General features: G+C 36.2%; 1 protein-coding gene across 2 annotated transcripts in view; it reads left to right on the top strand.

Moving 5' to 3' along the window:
- Positions 1-16,344, top strand: part of LOC110291107 (bifunctional heparan sulfate N-deacetylase/N-sulfotransferase 4) — a 328,990-nt gene that overhangs the window by 26,623 nt on the left and 286,023 nt on the right. For both annotated transcript variants that reach the window (XM_021158063.2, XM_029474782.1), the window contains exon 2: positions 5,315-6,529. In XM_021158063.2, the coding sequence (XP_021013722.1) occupies positions 5,552-6,529 (978 nt within the window). In that variant the 5' untranslated portion in view covers positions 5,315-5,551. The remainder of the gene's footprint in view (positions 1-5,314; positions 6,530-16,344) is intronic.

Raw genomic sequence — 16,344 nt, forward strand, 5'->3', positions numbered from 1 at the left:
ATAGACGAAATAAGGAGCAGTTTAAACCAATGGAATTTGGGTTATTTTACACATGATAAGAGATCCAGTTGATTTTGCACATTTATAAAACAAAGAGCTAGTCAGCTCTTAATAAGTGTCCATTTGTTGAGGTGTGTCAAGAATGCCTTTACTCCTTACACAAAGGGGGAAATCTAGAAACCAAACCAAAGTTGAGATTTTGTTGCTGGTCTGTACTTGATTCTAAATATGCTCAATCAGCATCCCTCTGACAACCACAGGAAAGCAGGCAGTTGTCACAGGTCTGTCCATGCTCACATGAAGGCCTCATAAGAACACCCTTAAATTAGACACAGTAGCCTTAACATTATTAGTCCTGGTTAGTACTGGTCCCTATGTTCTATAGACTTGATTCTTAGTTTAGTCAATAAGGATGTAACTCAGTGATGAACTGTTCAGTCTAAAAATAAGTTTCACCCAGCGACAGGCCCAAAGTGGGATCCAACTCAAGGGGAGGTCCCAAGGCCTGACACTATTACTGAGGCTATGGAATGCTCACAAACAGCATACACAAGCTGATATGAGGCCCCTAACACACGTACAGTAGAGATGAAGCACCTAACCCTCAAGAGACTAGAGGTCCCACGGAGTTTAGAGGTCAGGTGGGGTGGTGTGGGGGCATCCACGTGGAGATGGGGTGGGGTAGGGAGGAGGTGTGGGATTTGGAGCAGTCAAGTAGTGTATGGGGAGGGGCAGGGAATGGACTATGGAGTGTGAAAAATGAATTACAGATAAAATTAAATTAAAAAAAAATAAGTTTCAAGTATTGACCATTAGAAGATTAGGATAAGATCTCACAGGGCCACAGACGGCGTTTCTACTACAGTGTTTATATACCTTAAACTTCACATAGGGGAGGCGACACCATTTAAAATATAAATAAATAAAATAATAAAAATAAAAAACTCATAACAACAGAGCAAATGATCATGCAAGCAGATTCATAGTTTGGGTGTTCTTATGTTTTTAAGATAAATGTGATGATTGCATATTTACCATTTGGTTATCATAAAAATACACTCTATTTTAAAAATCCTGTTGTTTTCCATCTAAAAAATAAGACCTAAGAAAATGGTACACACACACACACACACACACACACACACACACACACACACACACACTTTATGTATCTGCAGGAAATGGTGATAAAAGAAATTGCCTGACATTTACTCTTCTATTTACTGACTTCCCTGCATAATCTTCTGAAGTATGAATATAGCTGATAGCTCAGAGCTATGTACCTAGTATAATATTATGGTACTGTATAATATTGGGGTAGTAATGTTTTCATTATGTTTGAAAATGGCACTTTTAGGAATTTCTACTAGTAAAAATGTATACTCAGGGCATTAAAATAAATTTATATTATGTCAGTAAAAATGGAAAAAATATGAAGTATATAAAAGTTAGGAAATAATCAACAGGTTATTTACCAAAATTGAAAAGATTTTTTTCCCAGAAAATCACAAAATAGCAAACCATTGTCATTTTGATTAAATGCAAGAGCTGTTCATTGCTCTGGACTTTCATTTTAGAAAACACTTTTGACTTATGAATACATGGTTGTTCCTGAAGTAACATTAGCATAGTGTAGCCTAGAAGCTGATGGGATCTTTAAGTAACTAATAATAATAATGTCAGTAGATGTTTAGTCTACTCTTCTATTGAGTTAACAGAATATATTTTCTTTTCTTTTTAGAATACATTTTCATATTCAGAATCATTACAGACCACCTTCATCTTGACCAATAACACCACTTAAATTTGTAATTCTTTGAAAACCAAGTTAAATAATTTCTGTCTTCTCTGACCTAGTTTTTGGCTATGACTATAAGGCTAATTTCGTAGAAGGAGACCTCTGATAAACACACACTCAAACATATACATGCATGCACGCACAACAAAAGCACATACATACACTCTTACACAAACATACAACTAACAATGCTTTTAAGGACTACAGTATTTCTCTGATATTCCCATTTTATTTCAGATACAGAAAAGGCAACATGCTTTTGAAAACTAGTGGCAAATTTGAGAACTCACAAGGATATTGGTGCCTTAGAAAGAGTAGTTAAATGTTTATACAATATAGACTTAAATAAGTACATAGGGTCCATTATTATGAGATGTGAGCAAATTATCAGTAAGACTCCTGACAATAGTTCATGAAATTTAGCAACATGATATTTGACCAAGTTTGGTTTTGCCTAGTATTACCAATGTCAAACCTAGCAAAAAATATAAAAGGTTTTGACTCATTCCAACTTAACACCTTTTGAGTTAGCCAATTCACCTTGGTGATGTGTCTTTATTTTCCTAGTAAATTTATACTATGACAATTTTAACTTTGAACATTGAAATAGAAGTGATTCTAATTGATTTAAATTTAATTACTCTGACTGCTAAGTTCATAGTTTCACCTTATTCCACAACAGGGCAACTGGTAGATTACAGATCTTTTTAGTCATAAACATTTTACATTGTTACCATAGTCTTTAAAAAACTCTTCTAAACCTTTTCATTAAAAAAATCAATAATTAGAGAATAACAGAACAATCAAATCAAGCAAGACTGTGTAATGACTAGCAAGTAGTTAAATGACAGCAAGACTTGTTATTGCTTATTTTCCAATTTTAAGTAAACGTTGCTGAGCTATATGTCTTACCAGAATACCTTCAAGTAATAAATACCAGACATATTTTAATGTGATTGCCAGTCCTTAGATCTAGTATTCACCGAATTTCCCATTTCCAGAATGAAAGATCAAAACAAACAAACAAAAGAAAACAACAACCCTAGCTACAGTAGTCTTTGTTTCAAGACTAGAATTTGCAAAACACATGAAACTCAAGAAGAAGGAAGACCAAAGTGTGGATACTTCGTTCCTTCTTAGAATGGGGAACAAAATACTCATGGAAGGAGTTACAGAGACAAAGTTTGGAGCTGAGACAGAAGGAAGGACCATCCAGAGACTGCCCCACCCAGGCATCCATCCCATAAATAACCACCAAACCCAGACACTATTGCATATGCCAGCAAGATTTTGCTGACAGGACCCTGATATAGCTTTCTCTTATGAGGCTATGCCAATGCCTGGCAAATATAGAAGTGGATGTTCACAGTCATATATTGGATGGGATAAAGGGCTCCCAATGGAAGACCTAGAGAAAGCACCCAAGAGCTAAAGGGGTCTGCAACCATATAGGAGGAACAATAATATGAACTAATCAATACCCCCAGAGCCCATGTCTTTAGCTGCATATGTAGCAGAAGATGACCTAGTCAGCTATCATTGGGAGGAGAGGCTCTTGGTCTTGCAAAGATTATATGCTCCAGTACAGGGGAATGCTAGGGCCAGGAAGCGAGAGTGGGTGGGTTGGGGAGCAGGGTGGAGGAAGGGTATAGGGGACTTTCAGGATAACATTTGAAATATAAATGAAGAAAATATCTAATAAAAAAATTTTTTAGAAAGAAAAAAATTTGCAATGATTTACCTCTAAACCTACCAAAGAGTACAGATGGAGGGTCCCATGCTTCCAGTCACATATATAGCAGACAATGGCCTTGTCAGACATCAATGGGAGAAGAGGCCCTTGGTCCTGTGAAGACTCCATGCCTCAGTGTAGAAGAATGCCAGGGTGGGGAGGCAGGTGTGGGTGGGCGAACAGATAGGGGATTTCTGGGGGGAAACAGAGAAAGGGAATAACATTTGAAATGCAAATAAAGAAAAAATCCAATAAAAAAGAAAAAGAATCATTTATGGCATCAAGGAGGTACTTATGAAAAAGGCATTCATTCTACTGTAGTTTATATGTGCCACATGGAAGGATAACACATAGAAATATATGTTATCTAAATCACAAACTGGTTCTAAAATTTACCCTTTCCCTCAGTGAAGTCAGGCTATAGTCAGACATCTGATATTTGGAAAAGGCTTCGGTGGCAGTGACAGGTAGGGTGGGTCATTCTGTTGATGTTCATACATTTCATAAAACATGAAAATCAAATTTAGAAAGTTTGAGTGACACCTTATTTGATTTCCTTGATGTGCTGATGTGGGAATACTGGCTTTTCAGACATACGAGTAATTCACAGACTCTGCCTCCTGTGTTCTCTGGGCCAGGAGATCCAGAAGAATAAGAGAGAACTCCCACCAGAGTTTGAGTGCTGCTAGCTGGTCCTCAGGTATACCCTGCATGAAAGATTAGATGAGGATCAACTGAAAATTTTAGCATATAAATTTGCAGCCTTTAGGAAAACATAATACACATTTTTACATTTGTGAAACAGCTTTTAAAATAGCCTTCCTATTATCCAGAACTTAATTTTACATAACTTGTTTAGAAATATAATTTTTAAAAAGATCTAAATACACACACACACACACACACACATTCTTGCATTGGCTCATCTCCCTACCTACAAGCCTGCCACACCCTTGTCCTTTTTCTATTTTAAGGGATAGCACTGGGTTAGAGAATCAAACACTCCAGACCACATCTTCTTGGCATTCCACAAAATATCATCACACCTCTTATGTGTGCAGCAGGATATAGTAAATGTTACTGGTGTGCCACTTTTCACGGCCAGACTTTGCCACCTTGACTAACCATTATCATTAAGGATGGAGAAATGAGAAAATGGAATACAAAGGATGAGTTCCACAGTTTAAACTTCAGCTGTCTGAGAACACAGGCATGCACCATTGTGGTGTATGGATATATCATCCCAATTCAGAACAAACTGATGTTAAATAAATGTCACATTTAAATTCTGCTTATTCTTTGGGTTGACAGATTTAGTCCCATATGGTTTTTTTTTATAAATTCTTTTCACTGTTGCATATTAGGAGGAACAGTTCTAATACTTAAGATTGATATCTCATCCTTTCTGAATTCAAAGAAAAAGGTCACCATCTTATGTCAGACTAGATAATGTGCATCTAATTTTCTCTGTGCTTTTTTTGTCTCCCTTCTTTTCAAGATAATTAGTTGAAACAGGTCTCAATATGTGTTCTTATGTACATGTGGATAATTGACCAAATTTAGACAGAGAACTCCAGAAAGTTTTTAAGAAGCCATGAAGATATAAGTGGACTATGTGTCAAATATCAAGACCCAGATTATCAGCGGGTTCTATTAGTTTATTGTCATAGTAACAAGACTAGAATAATCTTTAATGGGCTTCTTAGATAAAAATAAGCATAGAAACATAACCATGAGCACTCCTCCTTTTTGCTCTTAGCTATCACTTTTCTTCTCTCTTTCAGATAATGCTTAAAGGACCCTGCAGCAGTTCTTGGTATTGGACATAGCATCTCAGCTGTTGCCTCCTGGTCCGCTGACTACCAGATTTGACTCATTTGTGATTCCTTCGAGAATCTCCCATGATTTGCAATGGTTACATGAATGTTTGGGAAGGAAAACTGGCAACATCTTAGTATATGTTCTCCATGGCACATTAGGGAAAGAAGCCAGAAAAGGCTCCCAACGCATTGATTTTTAAAATGAATCTTATTTTAAAGTTTCGAAGAAGCTTTCGAACACTGATTGTTCTCTTAGCTACTTTTTGCTTGGTGAGCATCATCATTTCTGCCTACTTCCTGTACTCTGGCTACAAACAGGAAATGACACTTATTGAAACTACTGCAGAAGCAGAGTGTGCTGACATCAAAAACCTCCCTTATCGATCTATAGAGCTGAGAACCATCAAGCCAATTGATACATCCAAAACTGACCCCACTGTCCTTCTCTTTGTAGAGAGCCAGTATTCGCAACTTGGTCAAGATATTATAGCAATCTTGGAGTCCAGTCGGTTTCAATACCAGATGGTCATTGCTCCAGGCAAGGGAGACATACCACCTCTTACCGATAGTGGCAAAGGGAAGTACACATTGATTATTTATGAAAATATTCTGAAGTACGTCAGCATGGACTCATGGAACCGGGAGCTTTTAGAAAAATACTGTATAGAATACAGTGTTAGCATAATTGGTTTTCATAAAGCCAATGAGAACAGTTTACCAACTACACAACTGAAAGGGTTTCCTTTGAACTTATTCAATAACGTAGCTCTGAAGGACTGCTCTGTGAACCCCCAGTCTCCTCTGCTCCATATTACCAAAGGCCCCAAAGTTGAAAAGGGACCTCTTCCTGGGGAAGACTGGACAATTTTCCAATATAACCATTCTACCTACCAGCCAGTGCTTTTAACTGAGTTACAGTCAGAAAAGTCCCTCTCTTTCTTGTCCAGCCAAACACTTTATGCGACAATTATTCAGGACTTGGGGCTTCATGATGGGATCCAGCGAGTTCTTTTTGGTAACAACTTGAACTTTTGGTTGCACAAGCTCATTTTCATAGACGCCATCTCTTTCTTGTCGGGGAAGAGGTTGACACTGTCCTTGGACAGGTACATCCTTGTGGACATTGATGACATATTTGTGGGGAAGGAGGGCACGAGAATGAATGTCAAAGATGTGAAGGTAAGAGCAACAATAAAGAACATCTTGATTTGTAATTTGTTAGTGCTTTGTGATTTTGATAAAACATGATCTTTAAAATACTCTGTAACATAATCGCTGATTTAAGCTAGTCCTGAACACACACACAAGCACAGATGTACAAATGCACACACACACACACACACACACACACACACACACACATACACTCATGTGCCCACGAGATGGGAGAAAGGAAGAGGGAAGGGGAGAGGAAGCGGGGAGATACACAACAAGTAGAATAGAAACACTGAGATAGCCTAAAGAATAATTGATCTTTATCTCACACCTTCTTGTTATACCTTGCCTATCCCATCAAGAAGCTCTTATATGTACCTCCAGATTCAAATGTGTGACAGATTGTAACTCTGAAATTCATAAAGCTATAGAACTCTGTTGGTGAACTTATCACTTGTGTATATTGGATTTGATCAGGGTGATTGAAAAACATGATGAAATATAGCTCAAGTCTTTTCTGTAACCTCAGGCAAACAATTTTCACTCGTGTGAAACATTTATACTATTGTAAATAATGCATTCAGCAAAAATAGTTTTAAGGGGACTTGGCCTTAAGTAAGAGGCAGTAATTTTATCTCTTCTACTTTATGGTATTGGTTTCAATATGGGAGAAATGTCAATAGGCAATATTTTAGGGCTGTACCCAGTTGACTACATTATAAAACATACACTGTGACTGTACTAAATATACAAAAGACCAAACACAGATGAGAATGAAGATACATTTCTAGTTCAGCTACTTGGGAGGATGAGCAAGAGTTAAAGATAGCCTGAATAACAGATGAAATGTCATGACCACTAGTAGATAAAGTATTAATACCCACAAAATTAGTTCACTTAAAAAAAATCTTCCAGTACATGCAAACCAGCAAATTCTGTTTCTAATGGATTTCTGAGCAACACACTACTTCACTAGGATACACATATATCATTCAGATCACGCACAAGTCTTTAAATGGTTGCAGATAAAATCCTCTAAATTTCTGGGTTTTACAATCTTAAATTTATTGTTCTTTTAAATTAAATTTTAATATTTTATCTTAATTTTAGAAGAAGTCATGTGTTTTGAAATGGTCTCGAAGTATAAGTTACCTAATCTGAAAAAATAGAACAGCCACTTCTAATTTATACCTCCAAAACGATATGAATTACAAGAATATTTGTAAGTTTAAACTGAATATACCAACCCAAATCTAGCAAGGAAATTTATTTTCAAAGGGAAACTAATGGCTACTCAACATTGCTTATAAGATATAAAAGAAACTGATGTTTTCCTAAATGATAGAACCCTAAGCAAAGTAATAGAATAGTGAGACTTAACAGAGATATGAAAATTTTATTTGGAGAAAGAGCTTAAAGGATTATGTACTTCTATAAATGTATATTTAGCTTGGATATGTATTCATATATATATATATATATATATATATATATTAGTTTAGCAGTATGTATTAGATATGTAATATTTGATAATACAAACACATGATTTACAATTTAACACTCTGTAAGAAAAAGTTACTATATTTTTATGAGCATCTCCCAGTGCCAGGCCCAGTAACCCCCAATGACTTCCATTCTACTTTGATTTTGTGAACTCAAACAAATGCACCTCATGTAAAACTCAACTCTTTGTACTGGGAAAGTTTCGCATATATAATGTCAGGTTGATAATACAAGTAATGACATTTTCTACATTTTAAAGGGTAAATAATATTTTACCATATATTATATACTTATATATGCATATGTATTCATATATATACATATATATATATTTTTCACCTTTCTTTCACATATCCTTTAACAGATACAGTTTATTACTGTATTTTGGCCATTACAGTGAAGAGCCACTGCACATGTTCCTCCATCATACAGACATCACCTCAAAAATATTTTATATATATATATATATATATATATATATATATATATATGATTTAAATGTGTCTTAGTCATTGTTTCATTGCTGTGAAGAAACACCTTGACCACAGCAACTCTTATAAAAGAAAGATTTAATTTGGGGTAGCTTAAAGTTTCAGAGATTTAGTCCACTATCATTATGGCAGAGAGCATGGTGGCAAGCAGGAAAATATGGTTCCTGAGAAGTATCTGAGTGCTCCATATCTGGATCTGCATGCAGCAGGAAGAGAGAGAGAGAGACACCAGCCTGGTTTTGGCTTTTGAAATCTCAAAGCCCATCACAGTGATACACTTTTTCCAGCGAGCCACACCTAAGTCTTTCCACCTGGGTCACTCCCTGATGAGGAGGCACTCAGATATATGAGCCTATGGAGGCGGGGGGACTCTTATGAAAACCACCACACATGGCAATTCCATTTTGGATGACTACATTTTAAATTAAGCTTCATTCCCTCCTCAGAGACTATCTAATTTATATCCCCACTATGAGCATGCATTACTTCTTACTCCATATTTCCTCTCCAAATATTCATATCATTTGGATGTTCATAAGATTCCTTCTAAAACACATACCGAGTATTCACATGATTTCATGTGTATTTCCCTTCTAATTTTTTCCTCTTGGAAAATTAACACTTCCTTTTTTCATTTTTTTTTTTTTTTTTTTGTCTTTAAATGTTCACCCAAAGATGAAAGTGACTTGGACTCCTCACTTCAGTAGTGGACTGTTGAATTTGCTGTTAGCAATCAATTTCATACTAACAATGTTTTTCCATTGTATTTTTTAGCAACCTTGTAAAAAATGGATGGTGGCCATGAACTTCCTTGCCTTTCTCTTTCAAAGAAAGCCTTTATTGACTTTATTTTTCATTTGCTTTCTCAGCCTTGTAAAGTACCTAGATTAGAAATTGAGTTTGCTTTCTTCTGGTCACTACTCTCTCATGGTGTTCACAGTCTGTGCTAAAAAGTTCACATCTCTTGGTAGAACTTCCTTAGGTATCCAATATTTTCCTTGATAGCTTTAGTCATATCAATTCTTTTTAAGTTTTTAACTTTTTATTATTGCTGTTCTTGTTTTTGACTATTGAAATAGAATCTGTAAGAAATAATCAACATTCAGATATCTGGATTTATATACCCCTTTTTTAATTAGAAAGTTTTCTGCTGCTATTTCTTTAAATAACTATTGGATCATTTATAATTTCTCCTCATTAAAATATCAATTCATATAAGTCCTGAATTTGATACATTTTGAAATAGATTGAACTTATTATAGGATGAAAGTAGACCCATGCAATCCTTCTATTTTAAGGTTTCTGTGCAGTATTTTAAAATCTATGTGATATATTTTCCCTTCTACTATAAATAGATTCTGTGTGAAGTGAGACTGACCACTTTTTCTGATGTCTCTATTTCTGAATTTACTTATAGCGTGTTAGGCTCTGCTGTAATGTTCAACTGATGCCTTAGCTGGGCTTCTACTGCTGCCATGAGACATCATGACTAGGACTACTTAGATATCATTGTTCATCATTGAAGGAAGTCAGGTCAGAACCACAAATAGGAACACAAATAGGGCAGGAACCTAGAGGCAGGAGCTGATTCTGAAGCTATGGATTGGGTTCTACTTACTGTCTTGCTTCTTGTAGCTTGCTCAGCCTCTTTTCTTATAGAATCCAGAACCAACATCCCAGGGATATCACAAACAATGGGATGGGTCCTGCCTCATCACTAATTAAAGAAATCACATATAGATCTGCCTACAAGCCAAGTTATAGAGCCATTTCCTTAATTGAGGTTTCCTCTTCTCAAATGGCTTTTGCTGATAATCAAGTCAACATAAAACTCTCCAGTACAGTTGGTAAGAATATCAAGTGCATTGTTGACTTGAGATATTTTCAGATTGCAAATAATTCATTGTGATGTGATGATGTGATGTGATGTGATGTGATGTGATGCGATGTCACCACACATGCAGTACCATCTGTGACTAACATTTCCTTTAAAAAAAAAAGAAAAGAAACAAAAAACATAAAGCATAAAACAAGAAATTAAAAACTAGAAAAGAGAAAACACTGAAAGCTGGGTCCTTCTTGGTTTACTTGTCAGTAAATCAAAAGTACCGTTTTTCAGTCATAAAAATTATATTTTTTATATTTTACATATATTATAATTTTGGATTTATATGGTGTTATTGGAAAGAATCTTCAATTATATGTATAAAGGTTCTGGATACTTTTTTTTTTTTTTTAGTTTTTCAAGACAGGGTTTCTCTGTGTAGCCCTGGCTGTCCTGATACTCTGTAGACCAGGATAGTCTAGAACTCAGAAATCTGCCTGCCTCTGCCTCCCAAGTGCTAGGATTAAAGGCACTAGCCACCACTGCATACTTTTATGGTTTTCAATATTATGTGACTTTCCACTACTGTGATATCCAACCACATCTTAGTGAATGAAGCTAATTATAGCCTCCTTGACACTGTACACCAATTGTTTTAATGTAAGCCTATCACACATCTACTGCTGTATTTCTATCTCATTCTGGAAAGAGTAAAAAAGTTATGATATTTTTAAATAAAGTTAATGGAGGAATACTGTAGCATTACAAATGACAACTCTTGCTTTTTGTGTTACTAGGTCTCTCTAGCCCAGTTCCACAATTAGTCTGGAAAAAATTAGAAACACTTAACAGTAAATAGTGGCATAATCTTTCTATGACCCTACTTTGGACTGTGTCTATAATGAAGGTATATGAGTAGATGAATAGATCATATATAAAATATAAGTGTGTGCATGTGCACATATTAGTGTCTATTCACTTGAGTGCAATTCTTTAACTTGAGATATAAATTCTGAATTATCCTTTAAGTTTTATGTTAAAGCAAAAAAAATCATGTTTGTAATACTGCATTTTAATGTCATAAACAGAACATAGATTTTTTTAGATTAATCACAAAGGCCTTATTTTTATAACTGCATCTACTTGTCTAAGCAAAACTGTCTTATATAGAACTCCTATCTTTATCAAATCCTTCCTACATCAACCCATTTTTGCCATGAAGTTCCTCATCCATTTGAAAATAAATCGAAACACTGAGTGACTGCCCACTCCTATGATGTTTGTGTCTCTATTGCTTCAGTGGCTATATCTTCTCAGTCTCATCACTGTTGTAACTCACAGGTTCACTGGGTGTGATTGGTACTTCCTTTCCTCCTTTGCTAGCTTACATAGCCACTCCCTGCACTAAAGGAGCTATCCAGAAAGGATGAAGCTTGCAGGACTGTACCAGCTTGATTTCATCACTTCTAGGACTCATGATTGTAGCGTCTTTAGCAATACAATTATAAATTCATGTTGGGGAGGTTAATCATTAGCACAGAAAACAGTCTGAGTGTTTGGGGTCTATGGGACTTCACTAAATAATATGTTCAAAAGAAATAAATAACCCATTCCCAGAACTAGTACTTTTATTCACTAGTTTCTGATGTGTAATGGGATATTATTTATCTGTTATAAAATAACTACATTTACATCTATATATATTTAATATATATATAAATATACATTTAAAACGTCTATTGTAGTAGGCTTTCATTTGTAAATGTCTTTAGTGTTATTTATCTATCCCTGTACTCTCTCCTCTACTCTACCCTCTATTGCCTAATTCAGGTTTAACAATTCCCTGTCCAGTTTTCCATTATTATTCTTTATACCAGTGGATTCTCTCCTCCCCTTCTTGAAACTATATTCCCATAACCACTTAAGCAGTTTTCTCCCTTCTCTGTGAGTTTCAAATAAAAGCATGCTTATCTAAAAGTTCAAAGGTACTATACAAGATGGGAGAAAACATGTGCCTTTGGTCTTGTTTAACTCACCCAGAATGGTTACTTTCAGCTCCACCCATTGACCTGGAAGATTTATAATTTTATTTTATAATAATGTTCCATTGTGTAAATATACTGCATTTTCTATATCCGGTTATCATATCAGTTGATGGACATCTAGGCTTCTCCATTTGCTAGCTTTTTTTTTTTTTTTTTGTAAAGCAGAAGTAAAGACCGGTGAGCATGTATCTCTAGAGTAGGACATTGAGTCATTTGGTTATATATGTAAGAGGGGTAAGAGGGGTGTTGTTGGATCATGTGCCAGATTTATTACCAACTTTTGGAGAAACTTCCACACTGATTGTCATAGTTGCCATACCAGCTTACACTTATTCACTTACCATGCTTCCCTTCATGTCTATACCTACATTCACTGCCAGACACATTATATGCTGTTTTAATTTTTTTAATTTTATGTTTATGAATGTTTGGTCTCCATATATATTTGTGTATTACATGTGTGCACAGTGCCCATGGAAGCCAAAGTTGGGCATTAGCTATCATGGAATGGATTTAGAAACAGTTATGAGTTGTGTGTGTGTTTGTGGTTTGAAGTAGGGTCCTCTAGAAGAACAGCAAGTACTCCTAACTGCTATCCATCAGTCTGGCCTCTAGACTGACATTCTTAAATATCTTGATGAAATACATCCATTTATTCTTTGACTATCTACTATATATAAGACAAAAGGCCATGGTCTATTTGATAAAATTAAACTTACTTTCAGGTCCTATTGACCAAGCTGCAATTTACCCTTGCCCATCTCTACTTACTACTGGCAATATAAATTATTTCTGTTTGGCTCACCTACCCTCCCACTCAATTACACTTTCTGTATATCTGCATCAACTCAATTTCAGCTTTAATACCTTGACTAAAATTCTTAATGTTCCCATTTCAAAAAAATATATCAAACAGGAAAAAAGTAGAACAATGATTAGTAGAGGCTAGGAAGGGCAGAAAGCAGGGACAGAGAGGATCCTTACATAATAGGTATTAACATACAGTTAGCAAGAAAAAGTTCTAATGTTCTGTAGTATAGTAGTAGGATGCCTATGGTATACAACAATCAATTTCAAACTTTATAGAGAACTAACAAACAGGAACTCAAATATAAATGATTGAAAAATGTTAATTGCCTTTGCTTAATTATTGATATATATATATATATATATATATATATATATATACATACACACACTTTGAAATATCACACTATACCCATGAATACATAAAATTATCATGTGTTAATTATAAAGAAAAAAATTATAAGATGTCGCAAGTCCTGTTTCCTTTGCAAATGAGACACATTTTCTAATGACCTCAGCAGATGGTAACTTTTCTCTAACCTGAGCTATTAATAATCACCACTCTCTAGCTTAACATCTTTGCAAACATGAGACAACTTCAAAACTAGGTAGTGAGAGAATTTTTTCATACATTTAATTGTGTCTGAAAATACGTAAGAAGCAGGTTTAGATGTGGATTTTCAAGTATTTAACTGAGAATCATCATACATCATTTAACTGTTAGAGACTGAGTACTAACAAATCACACAATAATTTATTTACTTCTAAAGAATGGCTAAGTATAATATCCAGCTTAGAATTTCTGTTGGGCACTGAGGTTATTGTCACACCTTCATTAGACTAATGGTAAATAAATAAGGGTATAGAGTGCTGATGGCATAGAGGTTTCTTTCCCTCATAAATATCAGGTCAGTTCTATGAATTTACTTTGCTTCTGTTTTCTTTTCTTTTCTTTTCTTTTCTTTTCTTTTCTTTTCTTTTCTTTTCTTTTCTTTTTTCTTTTTTCTTTTTTTAAAATACAGCTTCAATTAGCAGAAGAGAAAGGCTCTACATAGAAAATTTTGGCAAATTTAGAAGTGGTCTCAGACAATTTCTAGTTTACTGAAAAACTAAACAGTTACCAGACAAGATACATTTTTGTCACACCTTTTATTTAAATTCTTGAACTAAGTAGTCAAGATGGATGTTTTCTTTAGATTTCAGTGAAGTACCATAAGTTTTCATTTAATTTATCTATTCAATTTACATCCCAATATCCACCTCCATTCTCCTCCAACTCCCTGGTATACAGTCACCCTTCCCATTTTCCCTTGCCCTTCTCTGGGAAAGGGAGGACCCCTGCATATCACCTGCATATCAAATCTCTGCACGACTAGGCACATCCTCTCCATTGAGGCTAGATGAGGCATCCCAGTTAGAAGTAAGGGATATACAGGCAGGCACCAGGTACAGGGACAGCTCCCATATATCTGCTACATATCTGTTGGGGATCCTAGGCCTAGCTCTGTGGTTGGTGGTTCAGTCTTAGGGAGCCCAAGGGTTCTGTTTACTTGACTCTCTTGGTCTTCCTATGGAGTCTGTAACCTTTTTGTGTCTCTCAATCATTTCCCCAACTCTCCTCAAGACTCCCATTCATCTAATGTTTGGTTGTCTACTCTGCATCTGTTTCCATTGGCTGCTGGGTAGAGCCTCTCAGAGGACTTATGCTAGGCTCCTGTCTGCAAGCATAACAGAATATCAGGGATTGGTTCTTGCTCACGGGATGGTCTCAATTTAGGCCAGTCATTGTTCAGCCATTCTCTCCCTCTCTGTTCCATCTTTGTCCCTGAACATCTTATAAACAGGACACATTTTGGATAGAAGGTTTTGTGGATAGGTTGCTGTTTGTGTCCATTTACTGAGAGTCCTGTCTGACTACAGGCAGTGGCCACTTCAGGTGCAATATCATCTACTCCTAAGTGTCTCAGCTAGAGTCACTCCCATAGACTTTCAGGGGCCTCCCCAGTTCCAAGATCTTTGGAACATCCTAAAGATGCCCACTGTATTAGGGTTCTCTAGAGTCACAGAACTTATGAGTAGTCTCTATATAGTGAAGGAATTTGTTGTCTACAGTCCAACTTCCAACAATGGTCAGCAGCAGCAGTGAATGGGAGTCCAAGGATCTAGCAGTTGCACAGTCCCACAAGGCAAGCAGGCAAAGGAGAGAAAGAGTGTCAATCTTCCTTCTTCCAATGCCCTTATGTAGGGCTCCAGCAAAAGTTAAAGCCCAGATTAAAGGTGTGTGTCACCACGCCTTTAATCCCAGATGACCTTGAACTTGGATATCTCCCTGTCTTAATCTTCTGGAATTCACAGCCACTATCCAGGTCAGAAACTTGTATCCCAGCCTCCAGATGAGGATCACTGATGAGCCTTACAATTCTGGATTGTAGTTCATCCCAGATATAGTCAAGATGACAACCAGTAATAGCCATTATACACATGAACCTTGCCCACCGCCTTTTTGCATTTCTCTCCCTGCTTTCCCTACATGTGATTCCCTTCCCTGCTCCCCTCTGCGTCCCATCTCCCACTCAGTTCACACTATCTACCTCTTCAATCTATTTTCTTTCACCTTCTGAAAAAGATTAAAGCATCATCCCTTGGGTCCTCGTTGTTATATGCTTTCTTTGGGTCTGTGGATTGTAGCACGGTTATCCCCATACTTTATGGCTAATATCCTCCACTTATCAGTGAGTACACAATATGCATGCCCTTTTGAGTCTGGTTTAACTCACTGGTAATATTTTCTAGTTCTATTCATGATGTCATTGTTTGTAATGTCTGAGTAGTATTCCATTGTGTAAATGAGCCGCATTTTTTTAATGCATTTTCCAGTTGAGGGACATCTGTGTCATTTCTAGTTTCTGACTATCACAAATAAAGCTGCTCTAAACGCTAGTTAAGTTTCAGTTCTTGTGGGATGGTGGAACATCTTTTTTTTTTTTAATAATAATTTATTTTTTTATTAGGTATTTTCCTCGTTTACATTTTCAATGCTATCCCAAAAGTCCCCCATACCCACCCTCCCAATCTCCTACCCACCCACTCCCCCTTTTTGGCCCTGGGGTTCCCCTGTACTGGGGCATATAAAGTTTGCAAGTCCAATGGGCCTCTCTTTGCAGTGAT

The sequence above is a fragment of the Mus caroli genome, chromosome 3, assembly GCF_900094665.2.
Source record: "Mus caroli chromosome 3, CAROLI_EIJ_v1.1, whole genome shotgun sequence".
In the NCBI taxonomy this organism is placed as follows: domain Eukaryota; kingdom Metazoa; phylum Chordata; class Mammalia; order Rodentia; family Muridae; genus Mus; species Mus caroli.